At 37.6% G+C, this 22,741-nt stretch overlaps 1 protein-coding gene across 1 annotated transcript in view; it reads left to right on the top strand.

Annotated features, from left to right (window-relative positions):
- The window catches only part of LOC120073351 (uncharacterized), a 63,294-nt gene extending 44,130 nt beyond the window's left edge, over positions 1-19,164 (top strand). Inside the window, exons 22-35 of the mRNA XM_039026145.2 lie at positions 8,370-9,023; positions 9,378-9,638; positions 9,724-10,071; positions 11,100-11,512; positions 11,589-12,018; positions 12,212-13,510; positions 13,922-14,182; positions 14,262-14,552; positions 14,632-15,105; positions 15,920-16,351; positions 17,235-17,513; positions 17,646-18,197; positions 18,286-18,492; positions 18,819-19,164. Coding sequence (XP_038882073.1) covers positions 8,370-9,023; positions 9,378-9,638; positions 9,724-10,071; positions 11,100-11,512; positions 11,589-12,018; positions 12,212-13,510; positions 13,922-14,182; positions 14,262-14,552; positions 14,632-15,105; positions 15,920-16,351; positions 17,235-17,513; positions 17,646-18,197; positions 18,286-18,492; positions 18,819-18,938 — 6,021 coding nt within the window. The 3' untranslated portion in view covers positions 18,939-19,164. The remainder of the gene's footprint in view (positions 1-8,369; positions 9,024-9,377; positions 9,639-9,723; positions 10,072-11,099; positions 11,513-11,588; positions 12,019-12,211; positions 13,511-13,921; positions 14,183-14,261; positions 14,553-14,631; positions 15,106-15,919; positions 16,352-17,234; positions 17,514-17,645; positions 18,198-18,285; positions 18,493-18,818) is intronic.
- Positions 19,165-22,741: the final 3,577 nt, after the last annotated feature.

The following is a 22,741-nucleotide window of genomic DNA, read 5'->3' as shown; positions in this document are numbered from 1 at the left end:
TTGCCCATATAGGTACTTTTCAATCTTTTGGTCTTGTGAGTATAACTGGTAATAAACCGTGGATATTAGACTCAGGAGCCACAAATCACCTCACTGGTTCTTCTGATCAATTTTTATCTTATCAACCTGGTGTTGGAAATGAAAGAATCAGAATAGCAAATGGGTCCTTTGCTCTTGTTGCTGGAAAAGGACGGGTGTCACCCTTTGCCGGCTTAATACTCCAAGATGTGTTGCATGTGCCAAAAGTGTCTTACAATATGTTATCTATTAGTAAACTAACAAGAGATTTGAAGTGTCGTGTTAGTTTCTCACCTGATGATGTTGTTTTTCAAGATCTGACCTCGGGGAGGATGATTGGCACTGCCCGGCATGATAGGGGACTCTATTTCCTTACTGAAGAGGCTTCCTTTAGGCTATGTGATAGGACTAGTTTGTTTTCTTCTCATTTTTCCATTTATGAAACTGATTATATGTTGTGGCATTATCGTCTTGGCCATCCTAATTTCTAGTATATGAACTATTTGTTTTCTCATCTTTTTCGCAATATTAATATTTCTAAATTGAAATGTGACGTGTGTGTCCAGGCAAAACAACCTTGTGTTACTTTCTCTTCTTAGCCCTATAAGCCCTCTAAACCGTTTACTCTATTCCATAGCGATGTCTGGGGTCCTTCACCAGTCACTACCATAACTGGGAAGCGTTGGTTTGTAACCTTTATTGACGATCATACTCGTCTAACTTGGGTTTTCCTTCTGACAGATAAATCAGAAGTCACTTCAGTTTTCCAACAATTTTACAATTCCATAGAAACCCAGTTCAACGCTAGAATCACTATTCTCAGGAGTGATAATGGTCGAGAATACCTTAGTAACACCTTACGAGAATTCCTTATCTCCAAAGGTGTTGTCCATCAGAGTTCCTGTGCGTACACTCCTCAACAAAATGGAGTGGCCGAACGGAAAAACCGTCACTTGGTCGAAGTTGCCCGCTCTCTTATGTTGTCAACCTCTCTTCCCTCTTATTTGTGGGGTGCTATCTTGACAGCAGCCCATCTAATAAACCGCATGCCATCCCGGGTCCTAAAATTCCAAACCCTATCAGATTTCTTCAAAGAGTCTTACCCCAACTCCAAACTTCTTTCTGATGTACCCCTTCGTGTCTTTGGCTCTGTGGTGTTCGTCCATACACATGGACCTAATCGTACCATGTTTACCCCTCAGGCACAGAAATGCGTTTTTGTAGGGTACCCTCTACATCAGCCTTACCTGAACCTGAACCCATCCTTGATGTCAGTGTCAGTACCAACGCACCTATCCTCCCAACTGAACAAGTCCCTTGGATCACATACTATAGAAAGAATCTTAGGAAGGAAATAGCGCCACCTGTTATCTCTCTAACTCCAGTTCATGAGTCTGAACAGAGATCAGTTCCAGGTACTATTAGTCCTATTCCTGATCATGATAATAAATGTGATAACACTGATGCTTGTGTTGAAAATGTTGAGAGCAAAAGCAGGGAAGATAATGCCAGCAGGGATGTGATTGAGGTTGATGATGGTGCAGAGACAGATGAGTGTGTGACTTTTGAGGACATGGTAGAACTTGGAAAAGAAGCTTCTCTTGTTCCCGCTGGAAAAAATGTTGAGAGTGGGAAAATAATAGAACTGGAGGGAGAATGCAGTATGTCAGAAGAAAATAAAGATAGAGATGAATCCCTTGATCTTTCGATTGTCCTAAGGAAAGGTACGAGATCATGTAATAAATATTCGTTGCAAAGTTACTTGTCCTATAGTAATTTATCTCTTGAGTTCAAGGCCCTCACTACAAGCCTAGACACAATGGTGGTACCAAACAGTATACACACAGCATTGGAAAGTCTTGAATGGAGAGCAGCAGTTATGGAAGAAATGAAAGCTCTCGAGAAAAATCATACGTGGGATCAAGTCAATCTTCCAAATGGTCATAAAGCAGTCGGATGTAAATGAGTATTCACAATAAAGTATAAGCCCGATGGAACTGTTGACAGATACAAAGCCAGATTAGTGGCTAGGGGTTTTACTGAGACGTTTGGGGTTGATTATTCAAAGACCTTTTCGCCAGTTGCAAAGCTAAATACTGTTTGGGTCCTCCTTTCTATTGCAATTAATAAGGATTGGCCCCTTCACCAGCTTGATGTGAAGAATGCTTTTCTTAATGGAGAACTGGAGGAAGAAGTCTATATGAGTCTCCCCAGGATTTGAGAAACAGTTTGATCACCGAGTTTGTAGATTGAGAAAGTCCTTATATGGGCTAAAACAGTCACCAAGGACTTGGTTTGGCAGATTTACTATGTTTGTAAAGTCTCAAGGATATAAACAGGGTCATTTTGATCATACTCTGTTTACTAAAAGGTCTGTATCTGGAAAAATCGCAGTTTTGATTGTTTATGTTGATGACATTGTTATTTCAGGTGATGATACCTCAGAGATTGACCGATTGAAGGCAAAGATGGCTGAGGAATTCGAGATCAAGGTCCTTGGAAAACTAAGATACTTCCTCGGAATGGAAGTAGCTCGATCAAGAGAAGGAATTTCAGTTTCCCAACAGAAGTATACTCTGGACCTGCTCAAGGAAACAGGTATGACGGGGTGCAAACCAGTTGATACTCCTATAGAAGCCAATGCAAAGTTATGTAATATGAGTAAAGGTGTTCCAGTGAGCAAAGAAAGATATCAGCGACTTGTTGGGAAATTAATATATCTGTCTCATACTAGACCCAACATCTCTTACGCAGTAAGTATGGTAAGTCAGTTCATGCAGTCACCATACGAAGAACACATGAGGGTAGTAGAGTGCATTTTGAGATATCTGAAAACTTCTCCAGGGAAAGGCTTGATGTTCAGGAAAACTGAAAAACGTTGTATCGAAGCTTACACCGATGCTGATTGGGCAGGATTTGTAGTAGACAGAAAATTAACATCAGGATACTGTACCTTTGTGTGGGGCAATCTTGTTACATGGAGAAGTAAAAAACAAGGTGTTGTTGCCAGAAGCAGTGCTGAGGCAGAATACAGGACCATGAGTTTGGGAATCTGTGAAGAGATTTGGCTTGAAAAGGTCTTGAAAGACCTTGATCAAGAGCATACCAGTCCAATGAAACTCTACTGTGATAATAAAGCAGCCATAAGCATAGCAAACAACCCTGTTCAACATGACAGAACAAAGCATGTGGAGATTGATGACCGACACTTTATCAAGGAAAGACTCGATAGTGGCAACATTTGTGTTCCTTATATTCCCTCCAATCAACAAATTGCAGATGTCCTAACAGAGGGGCTTTCCAGACAGTTGTTTGACGCATGTGTAAGCAAGTTGGGACTTATTGACATCTACGCCCCAACTTGAGGGGGAGTGTTGAAATTAGGGTTTTGCGCTCTAAGGGCAATTTTGTCTTTTTCATTGTATCCTGGGGTTTCCCTGTTCTCTATTTAAGCTGTTGGTCTACTGTATTCCATTGTATCAGTTTTCTAATAATAATCCCTTTATTCCGTGGTTTTTTCCTTAATTAGGGTTTTCCACGTAAATCCTTGGTGTGCTATTTTCTTTTTCCTACTCTTTTTTCATCAATAGGCAACTAAGAAACCCTAATCTAGGAGATATAAAGTTACAATAAAGGATAACTAATCATAATTAAACTACAAATACCTATTATAACATAAAGAATGTAACCTTTTTAGGTAGGGGACCTTTCCAGATGTTTCTGTAAAGTGCTGCATTTTGAAGATCCCGGTAGAAGCAAGATGGTGGGTGAAGGAGCTGGTAGTAAATTTGCCAGACTTGTCAAGGTTCCATTTCCAAGTATAACCAATTGTGGGCCTATCTGCGGACTGCAGTAACGGGATAAAATTGCCCACTCGAGAATCTCAGCTTCATTGAGAATACATCTCACTCTAAGGTTCCAAGACTCACTTTTTCGATTCTAGCATTGAGCTATGGATGCCTTCTTTTGAGAGGTGAGAGCAAAAAGCCTAGGAAAAGCATTTTTAATGGGGGAAGTTCCCACCCAGTTGTCCATCCAAAATGATGTAGATTCACCATTGCCAATGACTTTGACAGTATTCTTTTGTATAATCCTAGCCTGTTTAATAATGTTAGACCAAGGGCCTTTTGATAGTTTGATGGTGCGTTGTTGTGGAAGAAAGGGGGATCCATAATTTGCATCAATAAGGCGTCTCCAGAGGGCCTCCATTATCTCCAAATCCGCTTTGCCAATAGGCTGTGGTTCTTTTGTTTAATGTCTGTCAGACCATTGGCCCCCTCCATGATAGAAAGCTGTACTTTTTGCCATTTTATAGAATGCATACCTTTTTTTCCCTTGTGACCGCTCCACAGAAAGTTTGTATATAGTTTCTCAACGTGGGCAGCAGCCTTGGATGAAACCTTGAAGAGTGAGAGGTAGTATGTGGGAAGATTATTTAATATGGCTTGGATCAATGTGAGACAACCACCCTAGAGATATTGATACCACACCAGTTTTTTCAGTCGCCTCTCAATCTTCTCAATTATGGGATCCCAAAATGAAGTTGTAAATGACTTACCATGGAGGGCAAGCCTGAGGTATGAAGCTGGCCAAGTGCCAGCCTTGCAACCAAAAGCTCCAGCCAAAGATTGGACCATGCTACTGTCTATGTTTATACCGAAGAACTCAGATTTGGAGTGATTAGTGCCCAACCCAAAAGCCGTTTTAAAGGACTGAATGATCTCAAATAATCTATTGAACTTTTCAACGTTTGGTGAAGAGAAGAAGGTTGTGTTGTCTGCAAATTGTAAGTGGTTTATTGTAAGGCTCGAGTTACGGATGCTAGAACCATCAATGATGTTTGTGTTGATCCCCTTAAGGAGCATCCTACCAAGGCAATCCACCAACAAGGTGAATGAAAAAGGAGAAAGTGGGTCCTCTTGCTTTAGACCACGATTGGCTTGAAATTTGCCCTTAGGTCTTCCATTGGAGAAGTTTGTTGTAGAGATACACCCGAGCATCCTACCAAGGCAATCCACCAACAAGGTGAATGAAAAAGGAGAAAGTGGGTCCTCTTGCTTTAGACCACGATTGGCTTGAAATTTGCCCTTAGGTCTTCCATTGGAGAAGTTTGTTGTAGAGATACACCCGAGCATCCTACCAAGGCAATCCACCAACAAGGTGAATGAAAAAGGAGAAAGTGGGTCCTCTTGCTTTAGACCACGATTGGCTTGAAATTTGCCCTTAGGTCTTCCATTTATAATAATGGAGAAGTTTGTTGTAGAGATACACCCCTTTATCCATCTTCTCCATGTGTTGCCTAAACCTTTTGCAGCCAATATGTTATCCATAAATTCTCAGTCCACTACATCAATGCTTTCTCAATATCGAGCTTTATCACAACACCTTTCTTTTTGACACTTGAATAGTAGTCAATCATCTCATTGGCAACTAGGGAAGCACCAATGATCTATTGATCTGCCTCAAATGCAAATTAGTTCATGGAGACAGTATGTGGTAACACTTTCTTATGCTTTTCAGATAGCACTCGAGCAATGACATTGTATAGGCATCTAGTAAGACTGATAGGTCTATAATCTCCAACCGATTGGCATTGATCTTCTTTGGAATCAAACAAATATAAGTCCCATTCAGAGTGGTCAGATTTGTGTTGACAACGCCCTTCTCAAAAAAGTCTTGGAACATCCTTTAATATCGGGTTTCAGGATGTTCTAATGCTTTTTAAAGAATTTAGAGGTGTATCTGCGAAACCATGAAAATGTTCAAATGTTGATCAAGTATTCAAAAGCATTAAGAACAGTCATGCTAGAAAGAATAATGTAAATCGACATTCAAGATCCACAAAAGTGTTTAGTAATAAACCAAAGAATTCATCTCACCCTAGAACAGTGAAAGATCAGCCTAACATGGCTTCCACAGGTAGAACCTAAGAAGCACGGATATGGATACGAGACACAGATACGATACGACACCGACACAACGACACGCCATTTTTAAAAATTTAGGACATGGACACGACAATGACACATTTATTAGAATATATGTTTTCAAAAATATATATCATTTTTAAACCATAAGGAAATTCAAAGTCAGTGAGTTTGTTCATTTCTATGCTTAAAAAATTAGTTTGATGTGTTTTACTCTCATTTTTTCTTATTTTTGTCATACATGTGTTAACTTAGTATATGTAAGAAGTGTTTGATGCATGTCTATCAAATGTTGGTCCTATTTTGAATTTGTACAACTAGTGTCTAACACATGTATTGCAATTACAAGTGTCCGATATGTGTTCAACAAGCGTCGAAGTGTCCAAGTGTCAAGACACATATCGGACACGGACACGCTGGCCAAACTAAAGTGTCCATGCTTCTTAATAGAACAAACATTAGAATGCGAAGTTATAAAGAACAAAGATACAAAAGGGAAAGAAGGCATTATTCGGGTTCCAATCAACTTCGGCACCAAGGACCCTTCGAAATGTGCTCAGAACTCTCTCTCTCTAGGCCCCAAAAACTCCAAAACCCGATACCATGGCCGGCAGGAAGCCCTAGATTAAATAACCAAAATTTTTCTAAAATACAATTTCTTTCCAAAAATAGACGGGTCACGATGCTCTCTTACTGTGCTACAGTGCCGTAGTGGTTTTTCCACTGAGCCTTTGTTCTTCTAATGCGGCGCTGCAATGCCACCCCATAGCCCCACCCAAATCTGTGCTCTCAGGTCGGGGCACCGCGCCTAGCGTCGTGGAGCATTGGGGCACCCTTTTTGGGCTATTTGGCCTTCTTTTCTTCCCTACTTTGGAGTTTTGGCCCCTTCTTAACTTTATTGGGCAGAATTGGTCCCTTTTTACTTTCTTGAACTCCAAATCTTGTTCTTTTGCTCAAACCTTGAAAAATACTACCAAACGACATCAAATCTAACAATATTAAGCATAAACAACTCAAAATAAAAGACAAATAAAAGCACTTTTCAGGTGCTTTTGAGCCAACAAACAAATCGAGCTGAACCAAACTTTGAATGTAATTTAGCCAAAAACCCAAGAACCACAAAAGAAAATTGAAAGGACTGTTGGATTGCCAAAATGCCGAGAGGACGAAGAAGAAGAAGCCAACAACAATGAAAAACTGAGACTAAGATGCATGGATACAATACGACACAGACACGGCTACACATCATTTTTTAAAAACCTACGACATAGTACGACAAAGACACGTTTATTAAAATATACATTTTTGGAATATTAGAAAATATATATCATTGTTATACCAAAAGAAAATTAAAAAATGAATTGGTTGATTCATTTATATGTTTAAAAAATTTAGTTTATTGTATTTCACACTCAATATTATTGTCATATACATATCATTTTCGTCTACTCAACAAGTGTTCTATCGATGTCTTTGCACTAGCAAGTGTCTGATACGTGTTCAACAAGTGTAAAGTGTCCAAGTATCCAACATGTGTTCGACATGGACACACTAGAATAAACAAATAAAAATCCATTTGTTGGGAACAAAAATTTTGCCAACAGCAACAACAAAAACGAGTCAACCACTCCCAAAGTCCATAAAAACATGATAAATGTAGCATCAAGATTAAATCTTAACTTGAGGAGACAAAGGAGGAATTTCTTTCATTTGTAATCCACATACCTTTACTAAAGATGAGAACTTTGGAGGAACTGAGTTGGTCTTTGCAATTGGTGATAAAGATTGATGATCTTTAATTGAATGATCTTGGATGTCAACCGAGGATATATTTTCAAAATCATTTGCAAAAGAATCAGTAGCATGAAGATCTTCAATTTGTGTTTACTCTAAATATGTTTCTGTCTCTACGCTGCCAAATTAATTTCAGATTCACCTTTAAAAGCAATATCATTCACATGAAAAGGGAGGAAAATTTTCTTAGGAGGAGAAGAACTAATAACACCTTTAATTAATTTCAGATTTACCTTCAGAATCATTATGGTTAGGATTTATTGTTATGGATTTATTATTATGGATTGGAGCCTCTTTTGTATAGTTAGTTGGCTTCTTGTGTCGGCTGCTTGTTTTAATCCCTGTGGACCTTTTGTTTTGTGTTGTTTCCATTCTTCTCAATGAATAAACTCTATTAATTTGATGATACTTGTTCTATTTTTGTTTTCATAAAGGCCTTTTGTGCTTTAATTTGAACCCTGTTGGGTAAATGGATGATCAATGGGTGATTGTACTGCTGTTGAAGTCGCCACAATGACGTCCATTTTTGTGCCTGTGACTAGTGGATGTCAGAATACAAAGTCCAGATCTACAATTATATTATGGGATTGTTCTTGTTCGAAGTATCCTAACTCTGATATGGATTTGCAGGTTTTTGTAGCACTTCTTAGAACTTGTCAACCAGAAAATAAAATGTTGGTCAAGCAGGCCCTTGATATACTAATGCCAGCCCTTCCACGAAGATTGCCTCTTGGCGACTCTCGGATGCCAATTTGGATTAGATATACCAAGAAAATACTAGTTGAGGAGGGCCACTCAATTCCTAATTTGATTCATATTTTCCAACTCATTGTGCGACATTCAGATCTCTTCTACAGTTGTAGAGCTCAATTTGTTCCACAGATGGTGAATTCTCTCAGTCGTCTAGGTTTGCCATATAATACTACAGCAGAAAATAGGAGACTTGCAATTGATCTTGCCGGGTTGGTGGTTGGTTGGGAACGACAAAGACAAAATGAAATGAAGCATGTAACTGAAAGTGATGTCCCTAGCCACAGCAATGATGGATTAACTTCATGTCCTCCTGGCGCTGATCCCAAGCGTTTGGTTGATGGTTCTACATTCCCTGAAGATTCAACCAAGCGAGTCAAGGTTGAACCTGGTCTTCAATCTCTCTGTGTCATGTCTCCTGGTGGTGCATCATCAATGCCAAATATAGAGACCCCTGGGTCAACAACACAACCTGATGAAGAATTTAAACCAAACGCTGCAATGGAGGAAATGATTATAAATTTTCTAATAAGGGTAAGCACACATAATTTTGTTCTTTCATGTATCATTAATTCACCAGTGCTGCTTCAATTATTGTCATTGTAACTTTGTAGTTCCCTTGCCTCAGTTCTTCTTTTCATAAAGTAATGTTCAGTTCAGTTAATAGTGGTAGACCCATTTTCATTGTCTGGTCTTCAAGCTATTGGCTATTTAATTCGCTATAATACTTTATGTAGGTAAAAGATGTCAATGAACTGAAACTAGAACAATATCATTTGCCGAGTATTATGGAAATGCCATCTTTGTAGTGCATGATCTTGTTTTGAATTGATCATCTTTGGATATCTTTATTAGGTTTTTTAACAGTTATACCTTTTATGGATAAAGGTTGCATTGGTGATAGAGCCTAAGGACAAGGAGGCAACTGCAATGTATAAGCAAGCATTAGAGCTTCTCTCACAGGCTCTGGAGGTGTGGCCAAATGCTAATGTGAAATTCAATTATCTGGAGAAGTTGCTCAGTAGCATCCAGCCATCTCAGTCCAAGGACCCTTCCACTGCTCTTGCACAGGGCTTGGATGTAATGAACAAAGTCTTAGAGAAGCAGCCACATCTGTTTGTCAGAAATAATATCAATCAGATATCTCAAGTATGTTGCTGAGCCCTTTATTGTCCCAATAACGTAGCATTTACTTTAATTAAATTAAGATCACGTCTCTTATCTTCTTGGACAGATTCTAGAACCATGTTTTAAGCACAAGATGTTAGATGCTGGAAAATCATTATGTTCCCTGTTAAGAATGGTATTTGTGGCTTATCCTTTGGAAGGGGTCACAACACCACCAGATGTGAAGTTGCTGTATCAGAAAGTTGACGAACTAATAAAAAATCACATTAATAATCTAACTGCCCCTCAAACATCTTCTGAGGATAACACTGCTTCTTCCATTAGCTTTGTCCTGCTTGTAATTAAAACTTTGACGGAGGTGCAGAAGAACCTAATTGATCCGTATAACCTAGGTCGTATTCTTCAGCGGCTAGCACGAGATATGGGATCGTCAGCAGGTTCTCATTTGAGACAAGTATGAAAGCATCACTTTTTCATTCTCTATTAAGATACACTACTTGTCCTTTACAGCGTTTTAATCTTTCCACACCAAGAATACCTGATCTTACATTGATTATGTTTTCTTCATGCGTGAGGTTGCCTCATTTGGACCATTAAATTGGGTGTCTATTGGTTTTCCCTTTTTTTGTGCTATTGAAAATTACAAACAATTAATGTTCTGGTACTGAATAGATCTTATCCCGTGCATTTGTCACTTTTTTCACTAATTCAATAAGAGAAAAGAATATTTTTTTTTGCCTGCTGTGTTTTGGTCTTTATACAGTATGCTCTCATTCAAAATATGGTTTATTTTTCTTTGCCATTTTCGAGGTTGCAGAAGCATGGTTGAAGGGTCATTAAATTTTCTTGGGATATTTTCTGTTTATATTATAAATTGAAGTCGTAGGGAGAAATAAAAGATGGCCTACGTAATTTCTTCAGGGGGAATGTTGTCCAGTCTTATATTTACAACTCACTTGACACATTACCTCCTGGACCTCAACCTGAGGTTTATGTAGAAAGACTCTTTTGGATGAAGCGGGTCTATTTACTTTAGGCAATTAAGATAATGGTACAAAATAAATAAAGGTTATACAAAAATAAATCTCTTGCATTAGGGAGAAAAAAGGAGAGAGAGAAAAAGATTCTATCTTGTAGAAGTCAGAATTTTATTGCTATAACCGTCAGGTATCTCTTCATTAACTCACTCACTATTTGTTTGCTGTAAATTTTGTTTTCTACATAACGTATTCCTTTATAATTTATTGGTTGGAGAGCCCTTCTTTTGGCTTGGGTTCTCCTAGTCATTATTCCTATACTTGTAGTTTTTGTGAAATATGGATATTTCTTTTGAAAATTTAAAAATACGTTGAGCTTATGATTTTGATGTTATTTGGTACATCTTGAATTATCTTTCTACCTATAGTGTAAACTACATTTCTATTATATACTCATGATTAACATCAAGCGTTACATTGAAAAGTTTATCTTCATCATCATCAGGGTCAAAGGATGGATCCCGATTCAGCAGTAACTTCTTCTCGTCAAAGTGCTGATGTCGGAACAGTCATCTCCAATTTGAAATCTGTTTTGAAACTCATTAATGAAAGAGTCATGCTTGTTCCTGAGTGCAAGCGTTCTGTAACTCAAATCATGAATTCGCTGTTGTCAGAAAAAGGCACTGATGCCAGTGTGCTGCTCTGCATACTTGATGTGATAAAGGGGTGGATTGAGGATGACTTCAGTAAAATGGGCCCTTCTGTCTCATCCAGTTCTTTTCTTGCTCCTAAGGAAATTGTCTCTTTTCTTCAGAAGCTATCACAAGTGGATAAGCAAAACTTCTCTTCCAGTGCTGCAGAAGAGTGGGATGGAAAATATCTACAGCTCCTTTATGAAATTTGTGCTGATTCAAATAAGTGAGTGCTAAATTTTCTTTTTAAACTTTCCTGCGCTCGGATGAAGTTATAACAATATAATTTTTTTTCTATCTAGATATCCCATGGCTCTGCGTCAAGAAGTATTTCAGAAGGTTGAACGTCAGTTCATGCTGGGTCTGAGGGCAAGAGATCCTGAAATTAGGAAAAAATTCTTCACACTATATCATGAATCTCTTGGGAAAACATTGTTTATAAGGCTCCAATACATCATCCAGGTGCAGGACTGGGAAGCTTTAAGTGATGTATTCTGGCTCAAACAGGGCCTTGATCTCCTTTTGGCAGTGTTAGTTGAGGATAAGCCTATAACCCTTGCCCCGAACTCTGCAAGGTTACCACCTCTTCTTGTATCTGGTCATGTTGCAGATTCCTCTGTGGTGCAGCACCCGGTTATTGATGCTCAAGAGGGTATTGAGGATGCCCCTTTAACATTTGATTCCCTTGTTCTTAAGCATTCACAATTTTTAAATCGGATGAGTAAACTTCAGGTAATTGAATGTCTTGCTCATTGGGAACTAATTATTATTCTATCACTTGTTCTTGTCTCTGGTTATCCATAAAAAATATTACCATTCACTGGTTACTATTGTTGTTTAACTGATACTGCAGTTGTTGGTTTGAAGAATTTTGGTAGACTAGTCTTTTCCAATGTAGAGGAGTTTAACACGTTTTACTCTGTAGGTGGCTGATCTTATTATTCCATTGAGAGAATTGGCCCATACTGATGCAAATGTTGCGTATCATCTATGGGTGTTGGTCTTCCCTATTGTCTGGGTAACATTGCACAAGGAAGAGCAGGTGGCACTGGCCAAACCAATGATTGGCCTCTTGTCAAAGGATTATCACAAGAGACAGCAAGCAAGCAGACCGAATGTTGTGCAGGCACTTCTAGAAGGGCTCCAGCTGAGTCATCCTCAGCCTCGGATGCCTAGTGAGCTCATTAAATATATTGGCAAGACTTACAACGCATGGCATATAGCACTGGCTCTTCTGGAAAGTCATGTTATGTTGTTCATGAATGAGACAAAATGTGCCGAGTCTCTAGCTGAGCTATACCGCTTACTCAATGAGGAAGATATGAGGTGTGGACTGTGGAAGAGGAAGGCAAACACAGCAGAAACTAAAGCTGGACTTTCATTAGTTCAGCATGGTTACTGGCAGCGTGCTCAAAGCCTTTTTTATCAATCAATGGTTAAAGCAACCCAAGGTACATATAATAACACTGTACCGAAGGCTGAGATGTGTCTTTGGGAAGAACAATGGCTTTGCTGTGCTAGTCAACTTAGTCAATGGGACGCTTTGGCGGATTTTGGGAAGAGCATTGAAAATTACGAAATACTGCTTGACAGTCTATGGAAAGTGCCTGATTGGACATACATGAAAGAGCATGTTATACCAAAAGCTCAAGTTGAAGAAACACCAAAACTTCGTTTAATTCAAGCATATTTTTCTCTTCATGATAGGAGCACAAATGGTGTAGCAGATGCTGAAAATATAGTGGGAAAAGGAGTTGATCTTGCTTTAGAACAGTGGTGGCAATTACCTGAAATGTCGGTTCATGCCAGGATTCCACTTTTGCAACAATTCCAGCAACTAGTTGAAGTGCAGGAATCGTCTAGAATTCTTGTTGACATAGCCAATGGAAACAAACATTCAGGAAGTTCTGTTGTTGGTGTACATTCAAATCTCTATGCAGATCTAAAGGATATCCTTGAGACTTGGAGACTGCGAATTCCGAATGAATGGGATAGTATGACTGTTTGGTGTGATTTACTGCAGTGGAGGAACGAAATGTATAATGCTGTAATCGATGCATTTAAGGATTTTGGCAACACAAATTCCCAACTCCATCACCTTGGTTTTCGTGACAAAGCATGGAATGTCAATAAGCTTGCTCATGTTGCTCGTAAGCAAGGACTTTATGACGTTTGTGTAGCAATACTTGATAAGATGTATGGTCATCTAACCATGGAAGTGCAGGTATTTTGAAGTGTTTCCTACTTCGTAAGAGCTTTGAGAAAAATTCGTATTGGTTTACAATCTATGGTTTATTGAATATTTGAGATGTTTATATCATATATCTTAGGACTTCTAAACTGTTCTTGAAGTGTTTGCATAGCACCTTAGTAGTATTAGTGATCATCTGATAAAAAGTACGCATATCACCTACAGATTGGTTTTTTGATTAGTTGTTAGTGTAACCTTACATATCAATTGATCACACACCAAACTAGTTGTTCAAAATCCTAGGTGGCTGTGGATAATATCAATTTTTTAATATGGTGGAAGATGCATTAATTGCGTTTCTTCATCCATATTATTTTATTGCTTGTATGGGGAATGAAACAGTAGGATGTGGAGTCTCATTGGTCCACTGTTGTATGGTTGTAGGAGGCTTTTGTGAAGATAAGAGAACAGGCAAAGGCTTACTTGGAGATGAAGGGAGAACTCACCAGTGGCCTGAATCTGATCAACAGCACTAATTTAGAGTATTTTCCCGTGAAACACAAAGCAGAAATTTTTCGTCTCAAGGGAGATTTCCAGCTGAAGTTAAGTGATTCAGAAGGTGCTAATCAATCATACTCCAATGCAATAACTCTTTTCAAGAATTTGCCCAAGGGATGGATAAGCTGGGGGAACTATTGTGACATGGTATTTTTTTTCTGTCGTCTTCATCTATTTCAGCTTTTAAGATGTAATCTTAACTGAGGTGGGTATAATTCCCTTTCAGGCTTACAAAGAATCCCACGACGAGACTTGGTTGGAATATGCAGTTAGCTGCTTTCTTCAAGGCATTAAATTTGGCATTTCCAACTCAAGAAACCATCTAGCTCGTGTATTATATCTTCTCAGCTTTGACACCCCCAATGAGCCTGTGGGCCGAGCATTTGACAAGTTTTTGGATCAAATACCACATTGGGTTTGGCTGTCATGGATTCCTCAACTCTTACTTTCCTTGCAAAGGACGGAAGCACCTCACTGTAAACTTGTTCTCCTGAAAATTGCGAATGTTTATCCTCAGGTGAATCTTTTATATTTTTTAATAATATTTCCCTCTACACTTATTTTTTATTAACTGAAAATTACCTATAAAATTTCAGGCATTGTATTACTGGCTTCGTACTTATTTGCTTGAAAGGCGGGATGTTGCAAATAAGTCTGAGCTGGGAAGGATGGCAATGGCTCAACAAAGAATGCAGCAAAATGCCACTTCGGCTGGTTCTCTTGGTCTGGCCGATGGAGGTTCTAGAGCAGGTCATGGTGGCAGTACTACCCCTACTGATAACCAAGGTCACCAAGGCAGTCAATCAGGTAGTGGAATTGGATCTCATGATGGTGGTAATGCTCACAGCCAAGAGCCTGAAAGGACCACAGGAGCGGACAGCAGCACACATGCTGGAAATGATCAATCTCTCCCGCAACCTTCTTCAAATGTAAATGAAGGTACTCAAAATGCATTAAGACGCAGTGCTGCCTTGGGCTTAGTGGGTTCTGCTGCTAGTGCATTTGATGCTGCAAAGGATATAATGGAGGCTCTTAGAAGCAAGCACACTAATTTGGCCAGCGAACTTGAGGTAACGGTCATTTCTTTATAATTTCCTTATTAGCGTCCGCCGCTTTCCTCACAGTCAGGGTGATAATTATAGCGAACTTGAGGTAACGGTCATTTCTTTATAATTTCCTTATTAGCGTCCACCGCTTTCCTCACAGTCAGGGTGATAATTATGGTGTTTAACATTTGTTTGTTTAATACTTAAAATAATTGCGCTTCTTTATTCCTCCTGTTGTGATGAATTTATGAATACCGTGGCAAGTAACATCTGTTTCATATTCTTCCATTAAAGAATTCTCACTCTAGGTACCTTTTTAATGCATTTCTATATGTTCTTATCTATGCTTTACTTTTCTTTGAGTGAATGAGAGGACGTGTTCTGAACTCTATTTGGTAAATTACTGTGGATGACACAAGCTTTTATTTTTTTATTATTCTTTTATTAAAAAAAATTGTGAGGGAAGGGGTGATGTGTCAAGTGGATAAGGAATTTTTATCGTGAAGGATAAGGAATACTGGCTTCTCCCTTTATCCAAAGATGTTGCAAAAAGGTTTTCTTTAAAATGGATTTTTTTTTTTTTTTCATGAGTTCCTCAGACTCTAGTTTGGTCTTTTTTTTCCTTTTATTTTCATGAATTCCTCATATTTTAGACTCTAGTCTGGTTTGTGCTATTCAACAAGTGAACTAGTAGGCTGTAAGTGAGGACGAAAGGATAGCATCAGAGTTCTTATGCTGGAAGTTTGACTTTGTATAGTGTTAAAATTACCTATACCTATATTTATTTTTACTTGGCCCTAGTGGATTATGATTCATAAATGAACATTTCCTTCCGCAGATTCTACTCACAGAAATTGGTTCAAGGTTTGTTACTCTGCCTGAGGAGAGACTTCTCGCCGTGGTGAATGCATTGCTTCATCGTTGCTACAAGTATCCCACTGCCACAACAGCTGAGGTTCCTCAATCACTGAAAAAGGAGCTCTCTGGAGTTTGCAAGGCTTGCTTCTCAGTTGATGCCGTTAATAAGCATGTTGATTTTGTGAGGGAGTACAAGCAAGATTTTGAGCGTGATCTCGATCCAGAGAGCACTTCCACTTTTCCCGCAACTCTGTCAGAATTGACTGAGAGACTGAAACACTGGAAAAATGTTCTTCAGGGAAATGTTGAGGACAGGTTTCCTGCAGTCTTGAAATTAGAAGAAGAAAGCCGGGTGTTGCGTGACTTCCATGTAGTTGATGTGGAGGTACCAGGACAATACTTTACCGATCAGGTATATTGAACAGGCCCTTAAATATTTTAATCAGTGTTAACTCTAAGTTATACTAGAAGGCAGTAGCTGATATGGTTTTATGCGAGAAACACAAATTAAATGCAAGTTATTATTATTATTAGTAGTATTAGTATTAGTATTAGTATTAGTATTATATATATGTGTGTGTGAACTTTTTTTGTGAAGTGCCAGTAGGAAAACATTAATAAATTTCTTATACATAAAAGCCATAAAAACCATACTATTATGAATAGAGAGATAATACTAAAGGTCGTATGTTTGAATCTTTCCGTGAGCTTAATAAGGAAAATATTTGATGTCTCTAGAATCTGGGCTTTGTGGCAGAGCCTAACCTTTTCAAAGAAAAGGAAAAAAAACTGAGAATAGAATTTTGAGGTAGTTTTTAGTCTAGAGTGTTTAAATATCAACGGACTTGGCAATATATGTTCTTTTTTTACAAATTTTGAAATAAAATAACCACATAGGCATGCTTCTTGGACGAGGCACACCTCAAATGTTAAAAAAAGTGAGTCTGCGATGGTGCTAGTTGCTTGGGTCCGTCAATATATCAATTAACGGTTTTCTCCCACGAGAGCAATTCTAGTAAGTGGTATTTTATGGTGTAAGCCGCACCTAGGGGCATCTATCAGAATGAAACGGTTCTTTAACTTATAAAGAAATTCTAGTGAGATGTATTTATGTTGTATGGTTGTGAGTTTTAAATGTTTTGTTTTGTCCTTGGCTATTTATATTTAGTAATAGTTTTTCAGAGAAAAAAAAAAGGTCGATTGAACCATTCTAAGTAGAAGGAAGAATTCTACCATTGTAGCTGCTGGCAACTAATTTCTGTTAGTGCATAACAAGCTTATATAAATATGATCAGGAAATTGCACCTGACCATACCGTTAAGTTAGATAGAGTTGGAGCAGACATTCCAATTGTCCGAAGACATGGCAGTAGTTTCCGACGCTTGACTTTAATTGGTTCAGATGGTTCACAACGTCATTTTATAGTCCAAACGTCCTTGACCCCTAATGCTAGAAGTGACGAGCGCATATTGCAGCTCTTTCGAGTTATGAATCAAATGTTCGATAAGCACAAGGAATCAAGGCGCCGCCACTTGTGTATTCACACTCCAATCATAATTCCTGTTTGGTCTCAGGTTAGAATCCATTTTCTGTGGATTTGATTAACTTAAATGCCATGCATCATCCGACTGAATGGCTGCATTCAAATTTTTAACTTCAGATTTTTAAATTTTTTTTTTTTCTGACCATGGTCGTTGTATGTTTAGGTCCGCATGGTGGAAGATGACTTGATGTATAGCACTTTTCTTGAGGTGTATGAAAATCACTGTGCAAGAAACGACCAAGAGGCAGATCTTCCAATTACATATTTCAAAGAGCAATTGAATCAAGCCATATCTGGCCAAATCTTGCCAGAAGCGGTTGTAGATCTTCGCCTTCAAGCTTTTGGTGATATAACAAGAAACCTTGTAAACGAGGGCATATTTTCACAGTACATGTATAAGACATTACTCAGTGGAAACCACATGTGGGCTTTTAAAAAGCAGTTTGCCATCCAATTAGCCCTTTCAAGTTTTATGTCTTACATGCTACAGATTGGAGGAAGGTCACCAAACAAGATTTATTTTGCCAAGAACACGGGGAAAATTTTCCAAACAGATTTTCATCCTGCATATGATGCAAATGGTATGATCGAGTTCAATGAACCAGTGCCTTTCAGGTTAACCAGGAATATGCAAGCCTTCTTCTCAAATTTTGGAGTGGAAGGGTTAATTGTTTCTGCCATGTGTTCTGCTGCTCAGGCAGTTGTTTCACCAAAGGTAGGTCTTGGAAATTCTTTTCTTATAAGCTCTGCTGTATGATCGTTGGCAACATGTAACTTACAAATCTTGGTTTTCAAAATCTCAGCAAAATCAGCATTTATGGCATCAACTTGCAATGTTCTTCCGTGATGAGTTACTGTCATGGTCCTGGCGAAGACCCCTCGGTATGCCTTTAGCATCCATTGCAGCTGGTGGTATGAACCCTGCTGACTTCAAGCAGAAGGTCACTACCAATGTTGATCTCGTCATTGGCCGGATTAATGGAATAGCACCACAATATTTCTCGGAGGAAGTAAGCCTTCTAACCTCGATCCTGTACTATTGCTGTATGGCTCTTCTTATTTAAGAGTAAAATTAGCGTTCCACTAATCATTTGAATGTGTATAGTCAAAATCACATAGCATTATGCTTTCTTTCCTTTAATTTTAAGTCGGTGGGTTGCCTATATTTACTTCGTTTATATACAGTTCTGTCAGTCTGATATTACTTTTTATCATTTACGAGTAATATGTCTGAGTCTGGGAATTTATAGAAAGTCATCAATATAGTTCATCATAATACATTTTTTGTGTTTTTTACTATCTGCAATTTCTGCTTGACCTTCCATACTTTCACCAGGAGGAGAATGCCATGGACCCGCCTCAGTCGGTACAAAGGGGTGTGTCAGAGCTGGTTGATGCTGCCTTACAGCCGAAGAATCTGTGCATGATGGACCCAACATGGCATCCCTGGTTTTGATTAAGGTACTATCCACAACTAGGAAACAGGAGGGAAAGGATACAAATTTTGTAGATGATTACTATTGTTGATAACATATTATTGTTGTGCATAGCTAATTATGAGTCCTTGACGACTCCTCTCGACCCCTTGATATTGTAGATGATTACTATTGTTGATAGGCAAAATGTATTTACAATTGCCAATCTTGTTTCCCATGTGTATATAAAGGGGTAAGGTTTTTGTATATCTGTGGGTCATATGATGTCTCAATTCTCATCGATCCAACACCAAATATCACTTTGTTCGTAGTCACAGAGAACAGTGCATCACCGACGCCTTAAGGGGCATGGAAATACTAAAAAAATATCAGTTGTTTCCAGTGATAAAAAGATGTATGTTTAACCACAATCAGAATTTTTAGAATTATTAGTTTGTTCTAATTCACACGGCTGACGCTATAGAATTACTGATTTGTCATGCAAAGAGAGTTTAAGTACTTGTTATAATATGGGTATTCCCCCCACCCACCTCCAAAAAAAAAGGTCAAATGAAAGTATTTCAAGTGCTTTTTCCTTTTTAGATTTTTCAAGCCACTCTCAACTCTTAATTATGGAAAAGTTTAAGAACTTATGGAAGATAAGAATCACTTTCTAAAGTTTTAGCTAAACATTACATCTTTTATTTTTCTTCTTAAAAAGAATTTTCAGATATTTATAAGAGACGGGAAAATCTAAATTTCAAATTTTGGTTGAAGTTATTCTAGACATTGATCCTTTCATTTTATGGTTTTGGAAGTTGACTTATTTTATAATAATGTATCTAAGAATGATTATTCCTACCATCATCGTTCCATGTATAATGCTAAATATAGTATAATTGTCATATTAATAGTTGTATTGACCATTGCTCTTCGTGAATGAGTTCTTAGGCATCAGTTTATTATAGCTCTTTTGAATATTTTCTGGGTTCTGCATTTCGTATGAGAACTGATGACAACCTTTTGCTTGTTTTTTAGTAATGTATGGTCGGTTTCTTATTATACTGTCTGTAGCAATAGATCTGGAAAGGATGGAATAATCAGAAAACAGGACAATGGCAAAGCAAATTCTGCAGTTTCTTATACGAGTCTTGTCATATGATTTAAGATGTTTGAAGAATTAAGAATGTAATCAGGATTATTGGGAATCAAATGAGTATTAGCAAGCATGAGTAATCGAAGATGGAATGGATATGAGATTGTGAAGTGTGAAAACAATGAGAAAGAGGATTGGATTAAAAATTATCGGAAGAAATGACTTTGAATTATCTGTGCAATACGACTTTGAATGTTTGTTTTTAAATTTGTGTCAGCACATCAATAACGTTATGCACTTTAACCTCTCTTCCAATCTGTAGCATTAATATTGCACAGATGATCCAATTTTAGGAATGCTGGACAAAGAAAAAAAAGGAACATATAAAGTAATTTGAGAAAATACAAATGGAGTTTATGATCCCACGTATTAAGAGATGATTGGTTGTCTCTTCAATTATTATCTTTTAATTGAAGTCAAAAGAAAAGTGCTAAAGGACACACACTGGGCCACTCTTTTCATTCTGGGCCCAATGTATTTGCAGCCCTACACCCACTGTCAAAGCTCGTGGCTCAACAATTGCATTCTCGTTATTTTTAAAATTTTAAAACTACAAATCTGATTTTTGAAAATCTATTTTTAAGTGTTACAAACTTGACTAAATTTTTTGTTCAAAAGAAAAAAAAATACTTAAAAAAACTATAGATATATTGTGTAATGCTTGATTTATTTATTTGTGAGAACAATAATTTAACAATTCAATTCTTACCTTAAAAACTTTTTGCACGTTTAGTACATTCTTGCGCCAAGTAATATAAAAATTTGGACAAATTTTCTGCCTTACTTTACAATGTGTATCGACGTGGGACAATTTTTCGATTACCTACTCCCTTTTATTCACACTATGATTTTGACTCTGAAAATAATTTTTTAAATTTGAGGGACTTGGATATATTTATTTATTTATTTGTGAATGTCTAGACCAACTTATGCGTAGCTCTACTAACTTTTCGAGACAATTCGTATGATCCTATAACATGAGTGTCAAGAAAACTCATAGAATATTTAATTTTAGGTAAGTGACCACCATCGAACACACCTTCACATCATTTTTTAGAGAAGGTTGATACGATAAATAAAAAATATATAATTTTATAACCTTTTTTTTATCCATGTTGGCCTCACCTTTAATGAACATTTCTAATACTACACGATCTCTCTTTTTATTCACGGTAGGATAATTCTTTCGATGTTGGTAACCTCCACATTATTATTACTTTTTTTAAAATAAAATAAAATAAAAGATGCATACATCACCTGTAATAAGTGAAATGAGTATTATATATGCTATCAGAGAACCTACAATTTTCTTCTCAATGTGTACTAATTTTTGCCGTTTCTGAATTGAATTGTTCGTGACATATGTCAAAAATGTTCGTGATGCATTACCTCTTAAAATTAGTACACATATGTCAAAAATGTGTACTAATTTTTGACATATGCATAATGTCACAACACGCAGAAAAAGGCCTATGCATATGTCATTCTTTTAAGAGGTAATGCATTATGCATATGTCAACCCTAGACATGCATCACGAAATGTTCGTGATGTCCATGACAGGTGGAAAAAGGCCAATGATAAAATCTGAATCTACATTTTGGCAAGCTTTACTGAAGCCTTAGCTAAAAAACAGGAGACCATGGTCACAACACGCGAGATCATGGAGTCATTGCATGAGATGTTCGGGCCATCGTCCACACATTTCAAGCATCACGCTCTTAAGTACATCTTCAACGTCAGGATGAATGAGGGATCATCTGTTAGGGAGCATGTCCTTAATACGATGGTCCACTTCAACGTGCCTATCTTAGACGAGTCCAACCAGGTAAACTTTATTCTGGAGACTCTTCTAAAGAGTTTTCTGTAGTTCTGCAGCAATGCTGTCATGAACAAAATTGAATACAACCTTATCACCCTTCTCAATGAGCTGTAGACTCATGAGTCCTTGATGAAAGTCAAATAACAACATGGGGAGGCAAATGTTGCTAGTTCCTCGAAAAATTTCTACAAGGTTCAACCTCTGGGACTAAATTTGCGCCTTCTTCCTTAGGCTCTAAAAAATGGAAGAAGAAGAAATATGGTAAGGGGAATAAAGCTAGCCCACACGTTGCTACCCAAAAAGAGGAAAAAGGACAAAATTGCAAAGAGAACCTGTTTTCATTGTAGCCAGGATGGGTACCGGAAAAGAAACTACCCAAAGTACTTGGTCAAGAAAGAAAAAAAGGCAAAAGAAGGTAAATATGATTTACTAGTTATAAATACTTGTTTAGTAGAAAATGACAATTATGCTTGAATACTTGATTCAGAGATACTAACCACGTTTGTTCTTCATTATAGGAAACTATTTTCTGGCAGTAGCTACAGGTTGGAGACATAACTCTATAGGTTGGGACAGGGCATGTCGTCACGATGGATGCAGTAGGGAGCTTGAAGTTTTTTTATTCAAAATATATCGTTCGAAAATGTTTATGTTGTTCTAATTTCAAGAGAAATTTGATTTCTTTATCTTGTTTATTTGAACATTCTTATAATATATCTTTTATTTGCGATAAAATGTTTATCTAAAAAATGCTATTAATATTTATTCAGCAATAAATAAAAACAACTTATATGTGTTAAGACCATTAGCATAAAAAAATGCTTCATAATGTTGAAATGTTCAACACTTCAGCTACACAAAATAAACT

The sequence above is a fragment of the Benincasa hispida genome, chromosome 3, assembly GCF_027475165.1.
Source record: "Benincasa hispida cultivar pf3 chromosome 3, pf3_genome.v1.1, whole genome shotgun sequence".
In the NCBI taxonomy this organism is placed as follows: Eukaryota; Viridiplantae; Streptophyta; class Magnoliopsida; order Cucurbitales; family Cucurbitaceae; genus Benincasa; species Benincasa hispida.
Note: the sequence above shows the minus strand (reverse complement) of the source record. Positions and strands in the feature narration are given on the sequence as shown.